Source organism: Tympanuchus pallidicinctus, unplaced genomic scaffold, assembly GCF_026119805.1.
Source record: "Tympanuchus pallidicinctus isolate F22 unplaced genomic scaffold, pur_lepc_1.0 scaffold19, whole genome shotgun sequence".
Classification (NCBI taxonomy): domain Eukaryota; kingdom Metazoa; phylum Chordata; class Aves; order Galliformes; family Phasianidae; genus Tympanuchus; species Tympanuchus pallidicinctus.
In genome coordinates, this window is record NW_026294710.1 from 2791177 (window position 1) to 2816109 (window position 24933).

A 24933-nucleotide genomic window follows, 5' to 3' on the forward strand; every position below is an offset into this window, starting at 1 on the left:
ACTGTTTAGAAGCAACAAAAGATTCATCTCCCCAAAATTAGTGGTCAGCAACTAAATCCAATTGAAAAACTGAGGTATCTGGATTCTGTAAATTATTTACATTACAAAGTAATTTGTCTACAAAAAATGAACTGCATTTATGAATTATTTCTTTTTCCTCAGTCAAAATCATGTCTAACAAAGATAATGTGAGGCTAAAGGTCGTTTCAGAAAGGAAGAAATGTTCATTAAGCTCATAATAAATGAGTACATTTACAGCATGCAAACTTTACACACACACGAATTCTAAGATATACCAGTTAGTGAACATGAATGAATTAGTAATTCATGCAGCTGTACAGTACACAGAAAGCTAGACATACTTACCCAGTGGTATGCTATCTAGGTCTGTGCAATAACAACAAGGAAACAAAAGCAACACTCCAATCAAAACATATCCAGTTATAAAGAGAAATAAAACACAAGTACCCAAATGTATCCTATTCTCTTCCTTACTACTATCTCACAAGAAGTAGAATAGATGCCGTAGCAGACATACGATGCCACTTTGAAAATCACTAACAAATGATGATTGAACAGAATTACGTTTAGAATTCCACATTCAAAAATTAAAATCATCTGAAACTGTAAAAGCAGTCTTTTATAAAAGTAATAAGTGAAATACTCGAATTTTAAAGCCTCAGTAATAAAAAGCTTCTGAATTTCCTACATTTCACTGCTGAGTGGATATACTTACACATGACATACATGCATATCAATTGTGAAATAATTAAAAATTTAATACATTAAAATACAGCATCTATTCAGAAAAGAAACAACCTAGAATGCCCAGTACAGCATGCATGAGAGGCAACGTGACATGCAGCTGACTATTTGGAATATAAGATGACAAAACTACCTTGCAGAGCATGACCCAGTAAAGCGTCAAGTTCGGGATTCAACTCAGCTTTCTCTTTTAGCATATGAAACAGCAGCTGGTTTTGAGTAGCACTAGTAATTTCTGTCTGCTTAAGGCGCCCCTCTAGAACTTTGATCTGAGCTTCTTTCTGAGCTGCTTGGAGCCCCTAAGAGAGAAAATAAGCATGTGATTCACGTGTACATTGTCATAAAGTGCCAAATACTCATTATGAAAACATTACTTCCCAAAGTTCTATGAAAAACCCATCGTGCTCTACTCAAAAGCCCAAGTCTGACCAAAGCACGCCATGAAATAATATGTTATCCTATCTTGAAACTGATTTTTAAAATGGATCTTATTTTCAAGAAAGTTGCTGTGCCAGTCTTATTAAAAAAAAAAAAACAAAAACAAAAAAAAAAAAGAAAAAACAAAAACAAAAACCACAACCACTGAGCACTATCTCTGAGCTTGTTAAAAAAAGCATGGAAAGAATTCGATTACTAATTACCTCATATTGTTCCTACAACAGCACTAGTTTTTCATAGAGTGAAGTGGACTCTTCTGGGGATTGAAAAACAGGTAACAGCTTGAAGGGTACAAAAGATCTCAAGGGCCTCCACTCTGAGCCAGTGCAACTCATTAGTGCTGACCTGCTTTGCTTTGTTTGTGTTTACTTTCTATAGTCATAAATTCAAATTGGCCAACCTTTACCAGCTCAGCTCATGATACATGGAATAGTCCTGATGCACACACGTTTCACAATCTGCATTACCTTATTGATACCCATTGTGAGGAAGTGATCAAGCAAATATCGGGCTTCTGTCAAAGTGCAAGCATTTATCACTGCCGTTACATCCAAGGTCTCTCCTTCTTCCTACATATGCAGCAAAAAAACCATCAGGTTTGGGAAAAAAATAAAGGTTTTTTTGTAACAATACCATAATTACAGAAAACAGAAACAGTAAGAGAATGTTGCAACATCACCCAGTTATTCCCTCAGGTACCTCTACACCATGCCACACAGTTTCATCCTGGTGGGTTTTTTTTGTGTGTGTGTACGTGTTTTTTCTTCCAAACTATCCCCAAACTACCTCATGGTACAGATTCCACATCCTTCCAAGTCTCTTGCAATGCTTCATTTCTTTCCTATCAGAATGCTCTTACTAGCCTCTAACTCAGAGCCCTTCTTTCTGCAGACTACACTATTCACAGTGCATACAGAAATAAGTGCATTTCTTTAATCTCTGCAGCCTTTGTATATTTGAAGATCTCTCCCACTATTCTTTTCATCATTTTTCTGATTACTCTCAGTTAGTATTAAGCACTCTGGAACCCTTAGGAATAATCGTTTGTGTTCACTACCGTTTTATTGTTAGTTTAAAGTCCAGTAACCTCGCACCACGCTGTCCAAAATTCAAGGAACCCTGATGCGATTAAAACAGTAAAAGCTGCTGGCAATGTACAATGCATTAAGGCACAACTTAGCCCAGTGTGGCACAGGGAGAACTCAGAAACTGCTATGTGAAAAAAAAGAGTTGGTGTTACTGTTTAGACTTCCTACCATCATGCACTGAGAGATCTAAAAGACTGTCTGGAGTGTTCTTCGTGCTGGATCATGTACAGTGTGATGCATATGAAGTTTTCACACATGAATTTCACTGCTTTTGATAACACACAACTTTCTACATCAATCATAGCAGCAATTTAATGGGAAACTATCTGTCTAAAGTCCATCTCAAGCAGCTATTCCTGAAAAGCCTCCTTGATTACAAATAGCAACTGTTCCATAATTGAAAATTTATAAAAATGCAATAGGTAATAAAAAGAATTTACAGAGGTGATGACATACAAAATTGCTTACGTATATTTGAAGCATACAAAAACAATACAACAAAATAGAAGTATATCAACAGCTGCAGAAAGAGAACACAACCTGATAACCTTTGATTCCAATAACTCAATTTGGCACCAGGAGAATAGAAAGCATCAGTTTTGATGTTTAAACACTTTGCAGTATTTAACTTGCATTACAACATTAAGCCCAAGATTCATATCTCAAAGTCCAGTTGCATAAACAGCCTTCACTCCAGACTTCATTTATTCCTAGTTCCTAATTCAATAACCACAGAATGAAAATAAAACTCATTTCTTATTTAAAGCACATTTTCAAGGCTGCTTCTCTTCCGCCTTTCCATTATTTAAATTAATATTTGACCTACCTTTGCTTCTTCCATTTGCATAATATTTGCTTGGCAGTCAGAAATGCTGTCATTAATGTAGTCTATATTTGCAGTTAGTGATTCCATTTCTTCGTTTATATTCTGGACATTTCTATCTGCTTCACTGCCACCCCCATCCCTGATGAGCTTCTCCCTTTTCTTTGAAAGCTTCTCTCTTCTTCTTGTAAGTTCTTCACGTTGCTACTTTCCCCAAAGACAAAACATTACATAGAAAATAATTAGTAAACACTTAAGGCACTGAAGTATACCTTCTTTATGTTTTCCTTTCCTTTTTAAAATTTAACTAACATGTCATTATTTCTACAGGAAGAAAGAAATTCCACACTTAAGTATATTAATATATTTACACATTAGCCCATTATGGCTTCTATTCCTTGCTAAGCACAGAAATCCTATCGTCCAAAAGTGCACAGAAGTTAAAAGTTTCTTCATCGACAGCAAGGGATTCCAAGTCGCTGCTTATGCTGGCATCACAGCAACACATTCACCACAAACACAAACACAGTGCTCTCTTTACAGTCAATATGGCCACGCAGATCAGAGTCCATAGCAGCTCACCCACCGTGAGTAACCTATTCATATCTGCCTCCATATTGGAAATGGTCATCCTCTGCATAATGATATCAGTGACTCTGCGTTCAAGTAGCTGCCACTTCATCCTGGCTGCCCTTGAGGAGTAAACTCTGCTTGTCACTGCTTTCCGCTGATATTTCTTCCTGTGGTAAATTCAGGAGAAACACACATCTGAGGCTGAAGTAGTTCAGATTTGAACGTGGAAACCATCAGGCCAGAATACTTTTAATGGATAACTTAAAAATACTTTGCAAAATTTCCTGCAATTTGTCATTGCACTAGACACCTACCTGCACTCCCCCACCAAATTCTTCTATATTCTAGTACATAGCACTTGAAAAAAGGAATCAAACCCTGGCATCTTACATGATGCACAACTGAAATAAAATGACATCTAAGAATCACTCCCTGTTTAACAAGGAAACGTACTTGAAACTGCAGTGGAAAATCATCAGTATATATATCAGTATATATTAAACAATGTTTTGCAACAAGATTGTATTTGAATTAAATGGACCAAGAAGGATATTTCTTTAAAAATAGATTAACTGGATTTTGAAATTTTAGTGCAATTTATCCTTTAATGTTGTTCTACGTTATTCCACACTTAAGCTCATAAAATTGAAATTACATTTAATAATGATAAAAAAAATCCATTTTATGAGCATTACCTGACTATAGTTTGAGAAATGCCAACAACTGAAATAAGTATCATCACAAGAATATCTGCTATAAAGTCCATGCAATTTTCAGTTCTCTTGACAAGTTCTAAGAGTTTTAACCCTTACCCTGTTCCATTTGTAACAGATAGTGCTTGAACCCTTGCAACAGGAATTCTCATCTTCTGCTGTGCTGCTGTCCTCGAACCATCGTGCTCAACTGATGAGCTGGAACTTGGTTCTTGAGTAGGATGTTCAGGCAGACTCAGCTTTCGACTCACTTTTCCTGCCACTTTATCAGACAGAGGCCTGACTTGCCGACGAAGGGCTGTGACCTGAAACAAGAGTGCAAAGACACAGCTACCTCTCCCTATATCTACACTCAAAGTTGCAGCAATATAATACCTTCTGTTGTCTAAGATGCATTACTGTTTTATGACAATACCTCTTCAGTTTTGCGACGTAAGATAACTTCCTGATTTCTTTTCTGAGCTTCCAGAAGCTTGAGCTGGTGCTGCAGAAGAAACATGAACAGCACATTATATTTCCTCCATTTTCTGTTACAAGAAATCTACCATATGCATAAATTTAAAAAAAATAAAATAAGAATGAAAATAAAATAAAATAAAAAGAACTTTACACACTAAAGTAAGTTTACAGAACTCTTGTGAAGTGACTTGACAAGTTGCAGCTCTTGGTCTTTTTAGGACAGAATAAAAATGAGTGTTTCAATAAAGTTACTCTCTATCAAAAAGAACACCTGCATGCAATAGCATGACAGTAGCAATAGTTTTGTAAAGATTCAGTGATAAAATAATACTGATACACATAATGAGTAAATCTTTTGTTTTCTGTTGCACTTATAACTTGAAACTAGGAACTGAGTGATCACAGAAGTCAAATCAAATTATGTGTATTTTGACTTGCAAAAAAAAAAAAAAAAAAAAAAGCAGGTATGTGCCAGCCTCAATGAATGACTATACATAGGACACATGCCTTCAATTTAATGCTGTCTCAGTGACAGCCATTTATCCCAAATGCAAGTTCTTTATCTGTTAAATCACCTCTCGTTTGCGTTGCTCCTTTTTAAGCTGTGCAATCTCTCTATTTCTTCTTGATTCAGTCATTCTAGCTTTCTCCTGCTCTTCTTTCATTTGTTTCATCAAGCGAACCTGTAAAGAAGTCATCACTTAGAAAAGCCATTTGCATTGAAGTGCTATTCCCTGCCCCCATTTATATTAAGAGTTTTCTCCAAACTGCCATCTTGCAGCATATTACATGCTTTTAGCAATTTACTTCCATCTAATGTCTTCTTCACTCAGTGGTGAGTAACAGGTAATAAGCAGCACAAGCAGCTCTGCGTGTTTCATGCAGTAATTTCCATTAATTAAACCTAAAAGGGCTCCCCAGACAGTCATGCACACATAGGAATAGCCTAGTCTTCATATCTTCTGTTTTCAGTCCTTTGAGCAGCTGACAGCATGTAACAGTCATCCACTGGATAAATGCACAGGTGATCTTATTTTCCAGAGAACAAACAGTCATTGCCTGACACTTCAACATACTGAAACATACCTTGGTTTTCTTCATCTCTGTCACCTCTTGCTGCAGTTTCTTCAGTTGCTTTTCATATTGAGATTGATTTTTAAGCAGTCGTGCATGTTCTTTTTGAGCTGTTTGAAGTCTCTGAAGTTCTTTATTCATGGCTTGGAGTTTCTTTTCATATTCTGACTTGATTTTTTTTGCCTTTTCTTCTGAATATGTCTCTACAGAACCTAGAGCAAAAGAGAATTTTTAATCTGCTTTTTTGAAAGAGATTTTTGCTTTGCCACGTCAGACGACTTTCCTCTGCTTTTACCATTTTTTGCAATACACTTGAAAATTTTCATTTGTATCTAGCTCCTGTCACCTGCACTGTTTCAATGCATGAAAATAGATATCCAAATATCTGAAGACAGATGCACACATGCATGTTCACACATGTGCACAAGCTGATAGGATTACTCAAACCATATCCCAAGAGCCATCAAGCCTAGTATCCGCTTCTGAGCTGTTGAAAAGGGAAGGTCTAAGGAAGAATAAGGGAACAGTGAAAGCATATTAAGTACACAATAATAAAGCATATATAGTGTATTTTCAATATGAAACAGTCAAAACAAATCAATAAAAACACTTCCCCTATACTCTCCCAAAACTTGAACTCATTTGTCGCTCACAACTTCCTGTGCCACAGTTCATTTCTCATCTTAAGACTACCACAAACTAAAAAAGCTTGGTCTGTAAAACACTTCTGCAAGGCTGCTTTGATTCTCAGTCTTAGCTCATGACAGCCAAAAGAAGGGGGTGAGGTCGGAGCCAAAGAAAACTTGTAATTTGAGTATTATCTCAAGAACTGTGTTAAAAAGAAAATGAGAGCTCCTCGAAAATTGAAATCAAGCGCCTGTCAGAAGTAGCAACTCCCACCAGACCTCAAAAATCTCTCACCATTCTGGTACAAACAATAACAAACCAAGTATGATCCACTTGCATTATGAGTAAAAACTAGTTCATATTTCCTGCAATTTCTTACCACATTTGGAAAAGGAAGCAAGGATGTTAGAAACAATTCAACTTGCAGATCTTACAAATTTCAATTTAAATAAAGTTGTAATTCTCACCCAAGTTTTGAAGAACTTGATCTCTTTCAAGTTGAGTGTCTCGAATCTTATGTTGTAGCATCATTAGTTTCTCCTCATATTGTTTTTTCAGTGTCTGCAATCTTCGCTGGCTGTTCTCTAGCTCATCTATCAGTTTCTGCTTAATGGCTATTTCACAGGTGATATTTGCCAAGTCAGCTTGATAATTTTCTGAAATAATAAGATTTGGATAATTAAAAATGAAAATTCCTGTTAATGTAACAATGAGAACCACATAATTGTGGATTCCTCCTGCAATGTTAGGGCCATTTCGTGGCACGCAATTTTACCTATGAGAACTTCACATAAAATACAGTGCAGCAAACAAAACCACTATCTGGAAATCCTGACCATATCTCTCCTTTAAACACCCTCCATTCTAGGAATGGGAAAGGAAGTAAATATATCTTTCACAGGAACATAGTTACTCAGCTGTTATAATTCTTTACATTTAAATCTCATCAACAGCAATCAGTCTTTCCCCATAAAAAGTTACACTGTGAGAGTTCAATCACCTCAGGGCTGCAGAATAACTCTCATTCAGAAACCTAGCAGGTTAGAAAAGGAAAATATGGCTACTGGCAGACTCCAATAGGAGAATTTCCTTTCTCTAGCTTGTGGAAAAATGAAGTCAAAATCCTCAGAAGAGAAGCTGCAGTATTCACGAAGGTGGAATGAGGGAAGGAATGAGAAGATTCAGAGGGGAAAAAAAAAAAAAAGAACTAATCCCCACACAAAATTTGTAAATGCTTAACTAATTGCTTTGTTCAATCAGGTTTGTTTTTTTTTGGTTTAAGACTACGTGCTCCAGAACTAATTTTTAAAATGTGGATTTATTTCAGGTTCTGCAACTGTTGCTAATTGCTTATGTGACTCTCAAACAAGCAGGAATCAACAGCTCTGATTTGCCTATTTGGCCCAACTCATGAGTGAATTGCTGGTAATGCTCTCTCTCACCCTGGCAATCCTAATTTGCATGCCACAAGTACACCAGATGTTGATGCTTCTACATGAATAGCCACAACATCTGCGAACTGACAAAGGTTATGGGCTTCCAGCATTTCAAAATTAAATTTTACCCTCTTTCAAATTAGCCAAATGGGAGCTGTCAATTGGTGATTAGTCCTGAGTTACAAAAACAACCTAGTATTTTTGCCTCATATATTTTAACTAAAGAAGAAATGCATTATTAAGCACTCGATAGTTTCTGTTTAGTTTTAAAGCCAGCAAAGATACACTCGATCAGATGTATGTTTTAGCACCATAACTCACAAAGAATTCACTGGACATACAATCAACAAAGCATTATGAACAGCATTGACAACATGCTATCTTCTCTGCCAAACAAACAAAAAAGTGAACACACACACACACAAAAAAAAGCCAAGAATGGCACACAGGATTCATACAAAAAATCTGCAGAAATATTGCACTGACATCACCTTTTTCATCAGAATCAGAATCTGACTCATCTGAGCTTTCAACAACTTCCATGTCATCTTCATCCTCATCATCTTCCTCTTCTTCATCTTCATGATCACTTACTTCTTGGATTTCTTCCTGCAAAATGTAGAGTGGAAAGACATCAAAATGTATCCACACTTTTCCATCCCCCATTCACTTCCTACAATCACTGAGAAGCAGCAATATTCACTTCATTCTTTCCTAATTTTCTTTCAACAACAATATAAATCAGTACACAGGCAATAAACAAATCAACACAAGTACTTGTAAATACTTACGGCTTCCAATTCATTATTTGCTCTCTCTGAAGTGCCTTTTTCATCTCTCTTCTCCTGCTCGTTATCTGTGTTGTCATCCTTAGCACTAGTAGAAAAGGCACAGACAAAATATTCACAAACTGAAATAGCAAGTGCTTCCCATCCCCCCAAACATTAAGTTTTAATTCAAAACAAAGATGAAACCAAAGTGTGCTTAGACAAAGTATACAGGTTGTGCATGAGTAAAACACAACTTCCAAGCTCCTACAGAAAACAAAAATAATGCTTCTTTGCTCTTAATCTTAATTTGCCCAGTAACATTAATGAATATTACACTGTTTTAGACCATATTACACGACTGGGACAATCAAAATATAAATGTTTGTAAACCACAGCTGTACTCTTTTTGCATGGAAGTTGCAGCATACCCAAAACAGCTTTTACTAAACAAAGAAAGAATATTATGTGCAAGTACAATATATATTATAGATACATGCCCTCAAGTTATAACAGAGTCTACCACGCATAAGTTTTCTCTTAAGGTTTATGCATATTTCCTAACATACCATACTATAACTATTTTTTGGATCAGTTGTCTAGTTAGACATCAAGAGAACGCTCCAAAGAGGCAAACATAATAAAAATAGTTTACAAAAACAGAATTGTTGCTATAAGAATGTGTTTCAAAAAGAAACTTTCCCAACAAACAAGATTGCGTTTTAGTATACATCTGTGTTTCTGTTTTTCAGAGTGCAATTCAAAACTTATGTAACTGACAAGTACTTTCACATTCCTCCTCTCTTGAGGACTTGGACTGTAACCATAGTGAGGGCTTATACAAATTGCAGCAGTTTTGACTTGGTGTATTAGCCATTAGGATGGCTTCTTAACTTTTAAGTGCACAGTTGAGATGCCACATGCAAACGCTGAAATTTAAAGTTGACAGCACTCTGCAAATTATAGAGGACAAACTATCAATTCCTCTAAAACTACACATGCAAAATGGAAAAGATTCTCAACAGAAAGGAAATTGTGACAGAACTGGAGTAGACACAGTAGGGAGTAATAGTGAAAAACATGGTTGGGATCACATAGGGTGGACTCTACTCCACCCAATTTCAACTGCATAATGGTGGGACAAGTTATGTGCTGTCCCTGATTAGGCAGATTCATCTTCCTCTACTGACACCAAGAGGAGCCCAGACGAGAGACATAACTGATAAATCCAGTACTCAGTGCAGTGACAAAAAAACGTTCAGAAGATTTGAGAAACTACTCAAATCTAAAAGTCACTTTAAATAAAAGAGCTCTACTCTGAAGAGTGCTAATTAAGAGACAGCGCTTCTGTGTATAAGCAGGTTTATTTCTTTCTATTGCTTTTTAAACAGATCAACGCTAGATGGCTCCCCCTGTCCCGCTCCCCAGCAATGGCACAGAGCCCAGCTGAAGCTGAACAGAAGTGGGCAGACTGCCTTCACTTGGGCAGCAGCCTGCCTCCATTAGAACAGAAAACAAACACCAGACAAGGAATACTGAGCCATGCAATCTCATTTCCACAGATTCTCATCTCACTCGGCCCACATGTTCTGGTTTATGTTGGACAGCAAGTCTAAATGCTAACAGATCCTAGTTGCAATCTTCATGCACAATGAGAAAAAATTCCCAGGTTCCCTTCTCCTGCAGACAGTACGAAGCTCACCACTGGAGAACTTGTGTTCTGCCTAATGAATGGGAGAAGGCAGGAGGAAGGAGGGCCAGCAGCAGCTCCAGGCAGAACCACACTGTTCAATGGGTATTCTACTGCTCTGCAGGTTCACATTATCACTCTACATGAATCCAATGTGGGTTTTTGTATACAGCTGAAAAACAAAAGCTCCTTCCTCTTCAATGTGACTGTTCTCTGTGACTATCTAATATATCTACTACCTTGGCTGAAACTGAACTGAAAGAATGGTTAATGTTTCAGCAATGCAATTTCAATAAATAAATAAAACTAAAGGGATTATGAACAGACTTAACTGAAGTGTGAAGGCCCAAACTCATATGCTAAAATTATTGAATTGCTGTATTGCCTACTATAATATTTTATATGATATTAGCTACAGCACCTTCCTCCTGCCTTCCATCTCATACAGGGCAGGCCATGCAAGAAAGAAAACTACCAAATTCTACAGCGATTCCCAAAGGCATCACCGTCCCACAACTGCTTGCAATCCCAAAGTCAACCTCAATTCCACAATAGAGATTTCTTCCTATTAAAGCACTTGCCAAAAGCCAAAACACAGGACAGAATTTTGAAGAGCCAAATGAACTACTCTTGGGTTAATAATCTACCCAACTTCTTTCCTTGTATGACAACCAGTTAATTGAAATGACAGTTAATTAAAAACCTGGGAAATATTCCAACCTTCTTTCTTCTTGACTGCTTTCCTCAAGTTTCTGTAGCCTTCAAAAGCACGAGGTACAGTATTGGAAGGCCAAGTCAATGAAGGACAAACCAGACAGTGAAAAGCGAAAGTGATAAGAAGGTAAAAAAAATGATATATGAGCTTGTGGAGTTTAAAACCAAATTTTAAAAAATACTGTCAAAAGACAACAAGTAGTAAAAAGGCAATACATTTTGAACAGTTGGAAAGTAAACAGAAAACAAAGCAGCAGCATTTGTAGGTTAACTGATCTGTCACCACCAATGATTAGAAATTCAAGTTATACTCGTGAAGAAGTTATATATTTCACTTTGAGAATTGTTTCTAACGTGGGTTCAAAAATCTCTTAGTCCTCAAAAGAAAACTAAATAAAACCAAAGAAACCCTCTTTTTCCTGTTAAAATTTGCAAGTAAAACATTGAAAAATACAATAGGTGCTGCCACTCATATATTATCAGCAACATCGCGGAACAAGGACAAGATTTTTTTTTTAGTAATAATATTCTGAATCATATATTCTGAATACAATTCAAACTTTTTTTGAACTGCAATTATTTCTTTTGTTTAGTCTTGTTATTTGTTTTTAAGTAAGAAGAGAATTGCAGGGTTTTTTTTTTTTCCTGGGATTCAGAAGTACATTCCAGTGATTGCTTGTTATTTAAAAAAAAAAAAAAAAGCATCAAAAGCAATGAGATGGACAAAAAGTTAGTATTTTTACTTGCACTTTTTCATCCTTAGCAAAGGGCATTATAGCTGTTTAGAAGCATCTGTTTAGAAGCACTTAACATAAGTAAGTGTAGAATGTCCTAAAGTATATTCTTCATGTTCCCATTATGAGCAAGCTTTGAGTGTGAGCCCTTCCACTTGACATTGCCTGCCACCTCTCCTCAGTGCCAGCTAGGTGCTAACATGCTGAACCCTATGTGATTTTATCACTAATTTAGTTTAATAAAGGCTATAGAAGTCAAAAGACAACAATCAAAAAAGGTGACAAGATGTGTAAGGTTGACTAACAAACATGGGAGATTTGCTGTGGGACTTCTGGTGAGTCAGAAGTTAGCGGAAGTATATGTCAGTATTTCAGATGTCAAAACATTACTGGGGTATAAACTGTCTCCAACAATCTTTATGATGCATGCTTCTTAAAGGCTACAGATATGAAGCACTACATAACTGCTGCTTATTCAAAAACTAACTCTTAGGTCTTCAAGCTACTTCAGAAGAATTTATATAAGTTGCATGTACTTAAAACTGCACCTTTAATCAATCATAGTGATTCTCATGCAGGAAATGAGCAGATCAAGAAAGGTAGTAGGGGCAAAGCTACTAACTAGTTTTACCAATCCCATCTTCATAGGAAAGCACTAGTTAGACAACTTTAATAATATCAACCCTATAAAAGAGTAGTACAGTAAAAGCAGCTAAATGCCTGTAGGAAACAGAAGTAGAGCAAAGAATCCCTGCCAAACTACAGGGTAAATGGCCCCTTTGCAATACGTCAGTATATCCATTTCCAACACCTGACACTTTGACAAAATAAAAATTAACAATGATATGTCCCAGAAACAGACTTTACATTTCATTAGCTAGATGGAAGCAATCTGCAATTGTGCAGTCTCTCAAATTCTAATTCTTCACATTTATGGAATTATTTTCCGGCACACGCAACTCAGAAATATAAAAACTGTTCAGAAGACTACAGATGGGCCAACTTTTACCATACTTAAGACTAGAAAATGGAAAAAGACTCTATAAAATGGGAACATAAGACCCATTTTGAAATGTAGGCTGGGCTTTCAAAAGGGCTCTTTCAACTTGAATTCTCTTTTGGCTCTCCAATTCTATAATGCAAAGTTTATAGCAATTAGTCCTCGCCCTTGGGTCAGACCACTGGACTTTCCCACTGACAATATTATCACCCTAATGTAAACATCACTGCTCATAGGCACATCTTCCAGAAAAAGACCAAAATTAAGACGTACCTCTTTTATTTACTGCTGTAGAAAACTTCCAAATGTTTTTGTTTTGTTTTGCTTTTGGGGAGCTTCGTTTGGTGCCTTTTTGTTTGTTTGTTTGGTATCTCTTTCAGAAGTAAACATCTACCACACTAAGATCTATTACTCAATGTTTTTAGTAACTTTTACCAGTTTTCTGCTCACAACCCTGTCAACAATCATCAAATACTCAGACACTAACTGAACAACTGGGGCTCTAAGCATGTATTTAACACATGCTTAATTTTAAAATTTTAAAAACATACAAAAGCAGATCTTCTTCATAGAACCATAGTAAGGCCTAGGTTGAAAAGGACCACAATGACCATCTAGCTTCAACCCCCCTGCTGTGTTCAGGGTCACCAACCAGCAGACCAGGCTGCCCAGAGCCACATCCAGCCTGGCCTTGAATGCCTCCAGGGATGGGGCATCCACAGCCTCCTTGGGCAGCCTGTTCCAGTGCATCACCACCCTGTGTGAAAATCTTCCTCCTAATATGTTAAAAAACATATTGAAGTGTTTGTCTGAAGTGAGGCCAGAAGATTCTGCTGCTTTCACTTAATACTTCCACCCTCTCTTCAAATTCCTACAAATGTAACACACAAAATCAACTTAAAAATGAAAGAGTGTCCTGAAAAAATGAGATGCAACAAAGAATTTAGTTATCATTAAAAGAAGTGTTTTCCAAAAGTATCAGACATCTGTGTAATGTAAGCATTTACGGGTAAGATTCCACACTGCACATCTCACTAACAAAGCTACCTTATATTTCTACTGCATTTCAGATTTGTTAAATTTATGTTGACTTGTAGACAATAGATGAGAAGTGCAGAGAATTGCGAGGAAAAAGGAAAGACTTGTAATAGAATCAAAGTCTTGGAGTGCACAGATTCTTGCTGTACTAACTGCTATCTGAACAGGCATTTATATCAATGTATATGAGCATTTTAGTAGATGAGAAATTGGACAACAAAAAACAGCTAAGCATGACATTGCAGAAAAGTAGGAAACCTCAAATCAAAAACATTTATAAAAGCAGAAGGTAGAGAAAGCAAAAGAAGCCATTCCAGGAGCTACCAAAGAATTCCCAGCTATTCAGAATATCTTTTCTTTGACACATGAAGGAAAAAAAAAGTAATTTTTGTTCTCGAAAACTCTTTTTGAGTTTCAAATGCTTTAAAGTTAGGGAGAGCACCTGTGCTGTTACAGTTGAGCATAACTATGACATAAGAAAAAGAATTGTTATATCAGAAACATTCATTCTGCATATAACATATATTCCTTTGGAAGAAAAGATTCAAGAGAAAAACAGCTGTTCATTTGATGTGTAAAAGGATTTGTGGAAACTAGTTTATGAACCAATCCCCAACAGCAACAAAAGATGTACTCTGAATTGTCATGTTTGAAAACTAAAACTAAAACACACACTTCTGTACTAATACAAAGAAATAAAACTATTATTTATACACAACCTTTTTTTCTTTTTTCTTTCTTTTTTTTTCAGCTTTTCTAGATCTTTCTTGGCTATATCTAGAATTTCCAGTGTCTCTTTTTCTGAAGAAAGCATAGAAAATGCAGATGGTCCACCAAAGTATGTGGATCTTGTTGAAGCTCTTGACAAGTTGCGTCGAAGATTTTCATTAACTGCTTCACTTTCTAATAATTTTGCCCTTAAAAAAACAAACAAACAAACAAACAAACAAAATTGGTATCTGCAATTGTAATGCATTATCTTCATGTTTAGAAGAAACCACAATACAAGATAAAAAAAAAACCACCATGGTAAATCTCCTGGTCACGACTTCACACAGTGGCTATGGAAACTGTACACATTTCATCAAAATAAATTCTAAATGAATAATTATTGAACATCTACAAATATATAGACACACACTATGTTAACATCTATATGCAGTATATACAGATTTTGTATGTTCATTACACAAGAGCTACTGTATAATATAGAATACTAAGCGGGAAAGCCATATACTTTTTTTTGCATTGACCCAGTTCCAAGAAAGAAATGCAAGTGTTTAGGATATTAATCACCTCGAACATTTTTAGGTCATTTGTCAGTACTATAATTTATACCAGGTTATGAAGTTACCACAAAACAACAGTGTCAAATTTTGCACAACAACCAGTTGAGCATTCAGCTGCTGACATTACCAGTATTTGTTTTAAACGCAAATGATTCAAAGACATATTACATAAATACCTGAGATCTTCAATTTCCTTGATATAATTATGAATCATGTTGCTAATTTCTTCATTTCCTTCTCCTGGAGAGAGAGGGGAATGGTAACACTCTATATTTTCATATAGATACTAGGCTCAACGTACCAGCAAAGAAATAATTATATCGGCTACATGTTTAGATCTTATCTGATTCATTAAATATATTTCTTTTTTGAGCTGCATTAGGAGTTTGGTTCCTTTTTGTGTCCTTGATGAGGACTATTATAAGTAACTTCTTCTATTCTGTGTTCAACCCCACCCCCCCATTAGTAATTTCCAATAATCAAAAAGATCCCAACAAAACACACAAGAAGAACAACGTACTGTGGTATTTCTATCAGTTGATTGTTTTACGAAGTGAAAAGCAAACAGTCACCCATCTCTCTGGGTCCTCGTGTACTTAAATATTTAGCACTGGGTTAACTAAGCATACAAGTAATTCCTATCCAAAGGGATTATTTCAAATTTCATGCTGCTGATAATCCTAAACAAATGGTACGGAGTCCCAAACTACTTCTATTAACAGAAGTTTCTGGAAATAGAGGTGAGAGCTATATGGGTGCCTTTTGCTGCTAAAGCAAGTCCTATAGTACCTTCTACAAAAGCATATCTCTTCCAAGGGATCCTTGAAGCAAGAACATGAACTGATATGAACTCATGTACTCCTTAAGCAGTTTATACACAAGTAAGCACAATGCGCACACAACATACCTGCTCTGGCTAGAACCTGGTTGGCCTGATCACTCACAAGCTGCGTTACTCTGGCTCTCAGTGCATCAATAGTTTCTTGCATGGCTTTAATTCTAACACGCAGATTATTGTTTTCTGTTTGCAGCATAGCATTTTCATGAAACATGTCATTGATGCTTTCAACTCCTTCTTCATCTATAATCCTTTTACCCTTAAGTAAATACATAAGTCATTACTAGTAATGAAAAATTATGTGTAGAAAAGCATTTTTAGTATTATTTTTAAAATCTATTTTAAAAGATAGTCCACAGATTGCTTAACATTCCACTTAGATGCTCACTGCAAAAGATGATTCTTTCAAAGATTTCAAAACAGTACAGAAAGTTGTCACAGCACTGATATCTGCAAGATACTGATCCTAGCATTTTGGTCCTCCCCACACAGTTCCTGAAATAGAACTTCTTAGAGAGATTTAGAAATGAGAAGACCATTCTTTATTAAATCAGGATACTACTTCAAGAACAACAAAGGAAGGTAACAATGGCAGCCACATTTATTGCTGAAAACAATATCCTTTGACTAAAATTCTGGCGTTGCGTATTATGAGTATCTGGCCTATATAACTGAAAAACCATTTTTAAAGCATAATAGTTTTAGTTCTCAAGTAAGTATTTAAAAGCAACATACAATAACTGGTACGTGAATAAACATGTGAGCAATCTAAATTGTGATCATTTTTCACTTTGGAAGTGACTGTTTCTCATCACTGACCATGAGGATGCCTGGTAACAACTGGATTACTGGATGTGTTTTACAGATTAGTGTTATTATTCGTGTGTGTGTGTGTGTGTGTGTGTGTGTGTAAAGCAGAACTAGCCAAGAGAAATCAAGCTGTGGAATTATAATCATTTTAAAGCAGAAGAAACCCTAAGAGAATACACTTACTGTTTTATATTCCATAAGCTCCATCTGTAGCCGTGTAATCTCATTGCGCAAAGCATTTATTTGCTGACTAGCCCTATCCTGATTAACCATCACCTTGTTCTTGATGTTTCGTGCACGATTCGCGTACTTCAACGTGTTCAAGGTTTCCATGAAGTCTCGATCTGAAGGGCTCACACACGCTATCATGAGTGTTTGACTGCAAGTTACAAACATAGGTTTACAAATCAAGAACAAGATGAGGACAGACAGGCTAACAGGTCTTCAAGTACAAGGTGAAACAAGAGCACTGACTTCACAATATTTGTGTAAAGATTCTAGACTAGATTCTAGCTCAAAGTACTGTAGAACACTGTCAACCACAGAGTTCCAGAACTGTTACATCATTAATCACTCTAGTTTAGCATAGGAGATGTTAGATCATCATGCGTAAAACTATAAAAGCAATTAATGGATGCTCTTAGAAATGCTTTCCTAATACTTACATAATTTGTAATTTAATACCAATTGAGATTTAAATTCTTAAAGCCAACCTGAAGCCTCAAATAGTGATTTGGATCATGTAGTTGTCAGGACACATTAATTTACAAGGTACCAACCTACTAAATCTGAACGTGCACCTCTGGATGCCCATATGTGCCCAGAACAGCCTAAGGTACCTATTGCCCACCTACTGTTCTACTGAGATCCAGATTTTCCTGCTTTAGATCATCTCTTGCACTCGAACAGAAGACCAAAATATAGAATTTCTCCTTATTACCTCTGGCAATAAGCGGTTTGGTTTTTTTTTTTTCCACTTTTAACAACACCATTACTTAGAGCTCTTCCACAAAAAGCAGCAGGAGCTGAGTTCTATTCCCAACACTGCTTCTGGGCTCCTTCAACACCCTCTAGCCATCCCACTGTGGGATACGCAGGGTGAGTACATACGGCATACTTCAAGTGAGAGACAGAGCAGACAGAGCAGCAAGAACCAGGGTGACAAAAACAGAAAACAAACAAAAACCTTCTCACCAACTAAGTGTTTTAGCTAATCAACTAAAACTGTGAGGAGGAGGAACAAGGTCCCACCCTACCCTTGATCCCTGGAGCTCATGCTCATTTCACAACAGAAGAGAACAATTCAGAGGGGTCAAAAACAGAATTCCAGCTGTAGATCACAACCCAATGGTGCCAACATGCCCTAAATTCTCTGCAGACGGGAAACACCTATATTTGGGTAGACTGAATTGTCCTAATCAGGCGCTGGAGGAACACGCTTTCCTTTGTTGTATATGAAAGCATAGTTGTTGTGTTAGGTGTGCACAGACTGCATTAGACAAACTTGATTCTGATCTTCATCTCCTCTAATTTCAGCTGAGACAAACAAATTACTGCTTGCAATCCTTCCAAGCCAAGCAATTGTATTCACCATTGGAAGCTAAATGGAAAGAGAAACTAGCCTGCGGATATGGGAAAGGCTCAGTATAGAATGAATTTTAGCAAGTCTTCCTCAGACCTCCTGTACATCATTGTGTCAGCTCCACAAACTGCTGAGGTTTAGTTTAGTTCTGAATAATGTACAAGATTAAGACTGTTGTGCCATCAATTTAGAATGTGATTACTTTTTCAAACCTCAGACAACTGGTTCTGCTAGCTGTCTTGAAAACTGATTAACCAGAATTCTACTTCCCCATCTGTATTTTATAGGAGACTCATTTTTAAACACTGTTCTACACTTTAATTTTAACATTTCTTTAGAATGCCCCCTCCCAAACTAAGGGAATTAGGTTAATAGAATAACTCAGAATCACTGTTTAAATGCACCTTCACAATTACTACAGAATTACAATTAAATCAGGATTACAGTGAGATAGTAGACTGATACAATGCTTTAATTGTCACTAGCTCAGGATCCACTGCAAAGTAACCTGAATCACTTTCCAGTAAATACTTGAAAAGATTAAGGATAAATGTGCACTGCAATATCTACAATGGAATTTGGAAAGCAATTGAACAGATTTCTATTGATCTAATCTGATTTCCCAGAGGAAAAATTGCATATTTATTAAAATTGAGCTCTCCCACCGTTTTTGTTTGCTAAAGCATGGATATGAAATTATTTAAATTGTGTTACAGCTTATAACATCTCCTTAAGAGCAAACTGTTAATTTGAGCTGTCTTATTTGTATTAGCTAAATAATAAAATTAAGGTTGAAAGAGTGGGAGTAGAGAAAAAATTTAACATCAGTCAGAACAGACAGAAATAATATTTCTTAATATTCTTGTAAATGCTCTGGGACAGCATTTGCTGAGCTTTTACAGTAAACTGTGATTCCTCCTGAAGCACAGGAGAGGGAGCAGTTGAGCTACAAAACAGAAAAATGCTTTGAGTTGAAGTATCATTTTAGTTAGTGCAGTTTCAAAAATGACCTTTAACTACTGTATTTAGTATATAATCAGTCAAGAAATTATTTTTTTGTAAATAGTTATTTCTAGAAATGGCTTAGAGATATGTATATGATCTTTCCCGATTCCCCTTTATTCCCCCCCCCACTACTGGGTTTCTTCCTCCCTTAAACACTAGTGAACATTACAGGCCTATTTTACTCACTTTGGCTGTCTCTCTGCTATTCTCACACTGCAATGCTGCAGGCTGCTGAAGTTATCTGAAGTTAAATTACTCCTCTGTTCTTTTCCTCCCTGTTCTTCTGTGAAACAGAACGCTTTCACTTTCTCTTAAAGACAGCAATCAGCCATATCAGACTAAATAGATGAATATACATACTGTCTTACTAAAATGTACTCAACCACACTGGATTTTGTATTTCTACATGCTCACACTGCATGTTTGCTCAAAGTTTCCAGACTCTCTTTCCTCACGTCTGTAGAATACACACGTAGAACAGATTCACAAGAACAGTTCTAGTGATACAGACATTTCATTTTAATGGCTTCTAATTCACCATCAGATAGTTGGACACATACATAATATCCTGAGATAGATGGCCATGGTCAGAGATGGCAGCATGCGTGCTGAGCTGCCTTGTTCAAAAAAGGTACTTTGTGCCTGGAACCTGACACTGACCACACCAAGCTCCTGCTCACAGCGATCAGAGCAGACAAGACAGTGAGGCAGTGCCCACAAGGATGTGCAGTCTTAGCTATACCACCTGACCTGCAAAATCTGTGTTTTAGGCCTTCATCCAGCTCCTACAAGGCCTAGCTTCAACAGAAGCCAGCATCTATGAGGACTTCAAAATATGAAATGTATTTATTTTTGTAAATGCAAGTAAGTGCAAAGTAACATTTAAGCCCAAGCTTTGGCCCCTTGAATGCAAAAAAGTCACCTCCATAGTGACTGATTTCAATTATGGTAGAGGATTGGTACTAATAATCCATTTATTAGTATCACCCATTTCTAAGAAAAATAATGGCATAATCACATGCAGGTAAGGCACAGGAGTGAAGGGAAATCAGCGACAAAAGTTTTAAGGACATATCTTAACATAAACCTTCAGATTAAGAAGTTAAAATAGCAATAATCAGATAAAGCTCTCTAGAGAGAATTCTGATACTGTTTTCATTGTTTTTCTGGGCTTTTGTTTTGTTTTACAGCTTCATATTTTAAAGAATTTTACAGAAGTGAGGAAAGAAAAGTTGCTTCCTGTATATTACTATGCTGCAACACATCAAATGCTAATATTGCTTAACAATTAAGGTAGGAGGGGAAAAAAGCAATTAAAAAAAATCTCTGCTTGAAGCAGGAAGCTTTAAAATATGCTGTAATTAATAATGCTGTAACACAGTAACAGATTTAACATTTCTGGCACCCATCATCTAAGATGGACTTACCCTTTACCTGGAAACAATAACTTCAAAGCAACTCAAAGCCTCGTGTTTAGTAAAGCTGTAGCAGCAGTGAAAAGAACGATGCAAAAACCATTGCAGTATTTCCTTGCATTGCCAGCATTTTTTATTATGACTGTAGTTTTTGGGGGGGGGGGGTTTTGTTGGGGTTTTTTTTTGTTTGTTTGTTTTGGTTTTTTTTTTGGAGCCTCCCTCCAGCAGAGATTTATTGTTTCTATCACGGTGATAGGTGTAAGGGTTATTTTACTTTTGGAAGATGTACTCACTCACTTTCATTCAAAATGAAGCACGTACAGTGTTTTCATACCTGTTTCCCCCAAGAGAGTCTTGGAGTAGTCTTGTAAGCTTTGAATCTCTGTATGGTACATGAGTTGCCTTCTTACTTTTATCTCCCAGTGCACTTATTACATTGCCAAGTGCCAGCTATAAAACACCAAATCACATAGCACAGAAGTTAAACTCAATTCCTGAGTAGATTTGTTTTAAAATAAGTTAAAAACTGAGGTCATAAATTGTGGAAGAACAAGAAAACACACAAAACTTAACATACTAAAATGCTTTTCATGTTGTACAGTTTACAAATTTCCATGCTAACAGTGAATCAAATGACTTGCGGTCTTGTATCCTCAGGAGAAAAGAGATTAGCACAATGGTGTGCGCTGTCTGTTGATATCTCACATCAGTAACAAACTAAACTTAGAACTACTTCATGAAAGAGGGTAGATTTAGGGTAGATATAAGGAAAAAGTCTTTTATAGTGAAGCACTGGAACAGATTGCCCAGAAATGTGGTGGAACCCTTTCATCCCATCCCTGAAGACTTTCAAGGTCAGCCTGGATGGGGCTCTGAGCACCTGATGGAGCTGCAGCTGTTCCTGTGCACTGCAAGGGAGCTGGACTAGATGACCTTTAAAAGTCCTGTACAACTCTGAGGATTCTAGGATTCTATGTAACAAACATTTTGTTTCAATGACTATTACAGCTCATCTACGTCCCTAACAGCAGCCATGTTCTTTTTAAAAATTATTTTTTATCAAGCTGCTTTATGATAAGCTTAGAATAATACAAAGAGCATTACTGTGATAAACAGAATTTACTGCTCTATGGATAAAAATCTTCAAATGCAAATTAGTTCAAGTATTTAAGGCTTTAAATTATGTAGTCGATGGCAATCGCACTACTAAAAAAGCTTTATTTCACGTTTATAATCAGCCAAACATTTGCCTGTGAAGTTATTTTTAATGCACAACTCCACATATTTTAACAGGATTATTCACATGCAAATTAAAACACATTCCTCTAGGTGGCATTCTGCACCATCAATTCTTAATACAGTCTTGCAAATGTTTTACTGTATCCAACAACAACAGAAACGCACGTACTCCACTTCCCATAAATGTTTGGAACTGTTTAAACCACTTTTGTCTGTATTTCCCAAAGCTGAGGGGTGGAATTCAGGGAAAATATGAAAGTTTTGTGCTCATGTTAAGTAATATTTTCGCCACTTTCATTTTCACCCTTGGACATCCTGTATCTCATTTCCTTAAGGATACATTTGCCTCAATAAAAGCCCAGGTTTCCATTGACTCTATGCTTATGTCAATGATGAAACTGAAGTGAATCCTCTTCCACTAACTACAAAATATAACCACTATCCTGATAGTAAGAGGATTACCAATTAAATTCCTGTTGCATCCCTGATACTATACACTAGACCAGGAAAAAAAATATTTCAATATGTTTTCAAACATGAAATGAACTTGTGCTATTGAGTCTTCAAAGAGCCTACACACAGCCAAGTAGCTAAAAACAAAGGTGCAAAACCACAGTCTTTACTGATAATCACAAGTTCTACTTTTCAAATGTACTCATAAGCACGATATTTAATAGCTAATTAAAAAAAAATGCATAAAGAGCCAGTACACAGATAAAAAAAAAAAAATGAAGTGATGCTATCAATTAAAATGTTTTTTCCACTTTGAAATGTTTTGCCTAGGGTTGTTTTACACTACATTTCATAACAGTAACATAGAACCAGCATTTAATTATCAGTTGAATTTGCCCACTGTTCATGCTTTCCATGCCTCTACTGCTTGCAAACAACTTGCAAATTTTCCTCAATTGTTCGAGTCTTGAAGGAATTTAAAAAAACTAATAAGTGAAAGGAACTCCACAAGGTATTTTAACTATCTATACTTCACAACAATTAATAAGCAGCATAACTTTCTAATTAGGGTCTAGTGTAACCCAGAAATTGTAAGCAAGCTAGAACCTCGTAAGAATCAATATGTTATTCTATTACATTTTATTCTACAGGCCTCAATTGCACATGATGTACTTCTACTTTTAGGAATTATCAGAAGCAAGGGATTGAGAAATACAGTCTGTACCAACAGCCTATGGAAACTAATTGCAAAATCTTACTAGTCCACAGTTGATGGAAATGCCTTCTTTTGCTCTTTCTCCTGTAGCTCCCGTTCGCTTTAACCTTTCAGATCCTGCTAGGTCAACAAAATGGAACTTGGCAGTAAGAGTTTCAAACTCATTCATCTCAGCAGATTCAGATATTATCCTGTTATCAGTGGCATTATCCTGAAACAAAGGAGAGCCCATAAAGCTTGGTAAGATCCTTTATGCTAGTCAACCACAAAATTCAATCAACAATTATTTACAGGAATAGCTTTTTGTAATGTCTCTCTTCCTGATCTACTAATTCTCTTGTAATAGCAACAGCATTTCTTGAGAAAACCTGTTTAATACCTGTTTAAATCTGTTAGTAATACTTACTAACATATCAGTCTTTAAGACCCACCTCTAGATGCTAGTCAATATCTATTATTTCTAAGTAAGGCCTACAATTGGTTTTTGGGGGGATAAACAGATGCTTACAAAATATTAAATGAAATGGTTATGACATTATTACCATGCAAAATTACAGAAAAACTTAGTTTGTAAACCTGCCAAACAAGCTGAAGTTACTTTGATTTTACATCTCTCCAATCCCCATAATGTTTCACTGTGACTTGTGTGTTCAATGTTACTTCACGCATTTTTTATGCCAGTTTTCCCAGCAGCCAGCATTCCATCAGTACTTTCAGTTTGACCAGGAAATATGGACAGCAGAAGGAACATGGAAAAAAGAAGAGCTTATCATAGAATCATAGGATGGCCTGGACCTTCCTCTCTTTTTGCCCTGTGGACAGCAAGAACAAACACTTCCAGCACATCCCAGGCAGCACAGCTAGTCTGCCAGGGAAATGCACCATGAGCAGGGACTAGCTCCATAGCTTCTTTCCTTTCATACTCCAAAGCACAGTAATAAAGTTAGCTTTTATCATGAGCATGCAGGTGCCCTGGTCATCCACCCCAGAGAACACAAGCACAGTGCCAGCAGCCCTGGAGAAGCTGCTGCCCTCACAACAAAAGTCTCCCAAAACTTACACTACAGAAGGCAGCAACAATGGAAACTTGAGCAGGATTTCTACCTGCTGTCCATAAAGGTTTTGTATAAATTTGTATTCAGGCTGTATTTATGGGCCTGGCCTCTGCTCTTCCGAATGCTGCAGGGAAAGGCAAGGGTGCTGCCCTCACAGCCGTAAAGAGTCAGGATCCAAGTGTCCTACTCCAGACACTGACACCATCCTGCTCACAACTCTCAAAAATGGGACGAAAACACAGCCTGTCACAAAGCAGAAGGCAGTGGCCAGCTCCCCTTCTTCACGCCAGCGTCTCTCACAAACCAGGCAGGGCCAGAGGAGAGTCCTGCAAGGCTCTGTATTTGAGCTGAAACATCCCAGCTGCTGAAGAGTGCCCACAGCAGGCAGGCTGCTCTTGATGTCCCTGGGTGAGCCATGCAGTGAGTGATGTGGACAGCTTCAAGCACAACCTCCAATCTGACACCTTCACCACACAGTGACTGAGGTGCCCTGACAGTTCCTCTCCAAGTGAGGAGACCGCTGCTCTCACCACCAGGTCCACAGTTCTGATGTGCAGTGCAGAAAGAAGTGCTTCTAACAAGGGTATAAAGCA

General features: G+C 36.9%; 1 protein-coding gene across 7 annotated transcripts in view; it reads right to left on the reverse strand.

Moving 5' to 3' along the window:
• The window catches only part of KIF21A (kinesin family member 21A), an 85134-nt gene that overhangs the window by 24501 nt on the left and 35700 nt on the right, over nucleotides 1-24933 (reverse strand). For 4 of the 7 annotated variants that reach the window (XM_052680813.1, XM_052680811.1, XM_052680808.1 and 1 more), the window contains exons 6-24: nucleotides 23329-23496; nucleotides 21213-21328; nucleotides 17060-17255; nucleotides 16136-16325; nucleotides 15405-15468; nucleotides 14659-14856; nucleotides 11174-11212; nucleotides 8788-8872; nucleotides 8488-8605; nucleotides 7028-7216; nucleotides 5946-6145; nucleotides 5435-5542; nucleotides 4816-4884; nucleotides 4500-4705; nucleotides 3701-3854; nucleotides 3118-3318; nucleotides 1671-1772; nucleotides 899-1064; nucleotides 367-387 (exon numbers count right to left, since the gene is read on the reverse strand). In XM_052680813.1, coding sequence (XP_052536773.1) covers nucleotides 367-387; nucleotides 899-1064; nucleotides 1671-1772; nucleotides 3118-3318; nucleotides 3701-3854; nucleotides 4500-4705; nucleotides 4816-4884; nucleotides 5435-5542; nucleotides 5946-6145; nucleotides 7028-7216; nucleotides 8488-8605; nucleotides 8788-8872; nucleotides 11174-11212; nucleotides 14659-14856; nucleotides 15405-15468; nucleotides 16136-16325; nucleotides 17060-17255; nucleotides 21213-21328; nucleotides 23329-23496 — 2590 coding nt within the window. The remainder of the gene's footprint in view (nucleotides 1-366; nucleotides 388-898; nucleotides 1065-1670; nucleotides 1773-3117; nucleotides 3319-3700; nucleotides 3855-4499; nucleotides 4706-4815; nucleotides 4885-5434; nucleotides 5543-5945; nucleotides 6146-7027; nucleotides 7217-8487; nucleotides 8606-8787; nucleotides 8873-11173; nucleotides 11213-14658; nucleotides 14857-15404; nucleotides 15469-16135; nucleotides 16326-17059; nucleotides 17256-21212; nucleotides 21329-23328; nucleotides 23497-24933) is intronic. The other 3 variants (XM_052680814.1, XM_052680810.1, XM_052680809.1) reach the window with 2 other exon arrangements.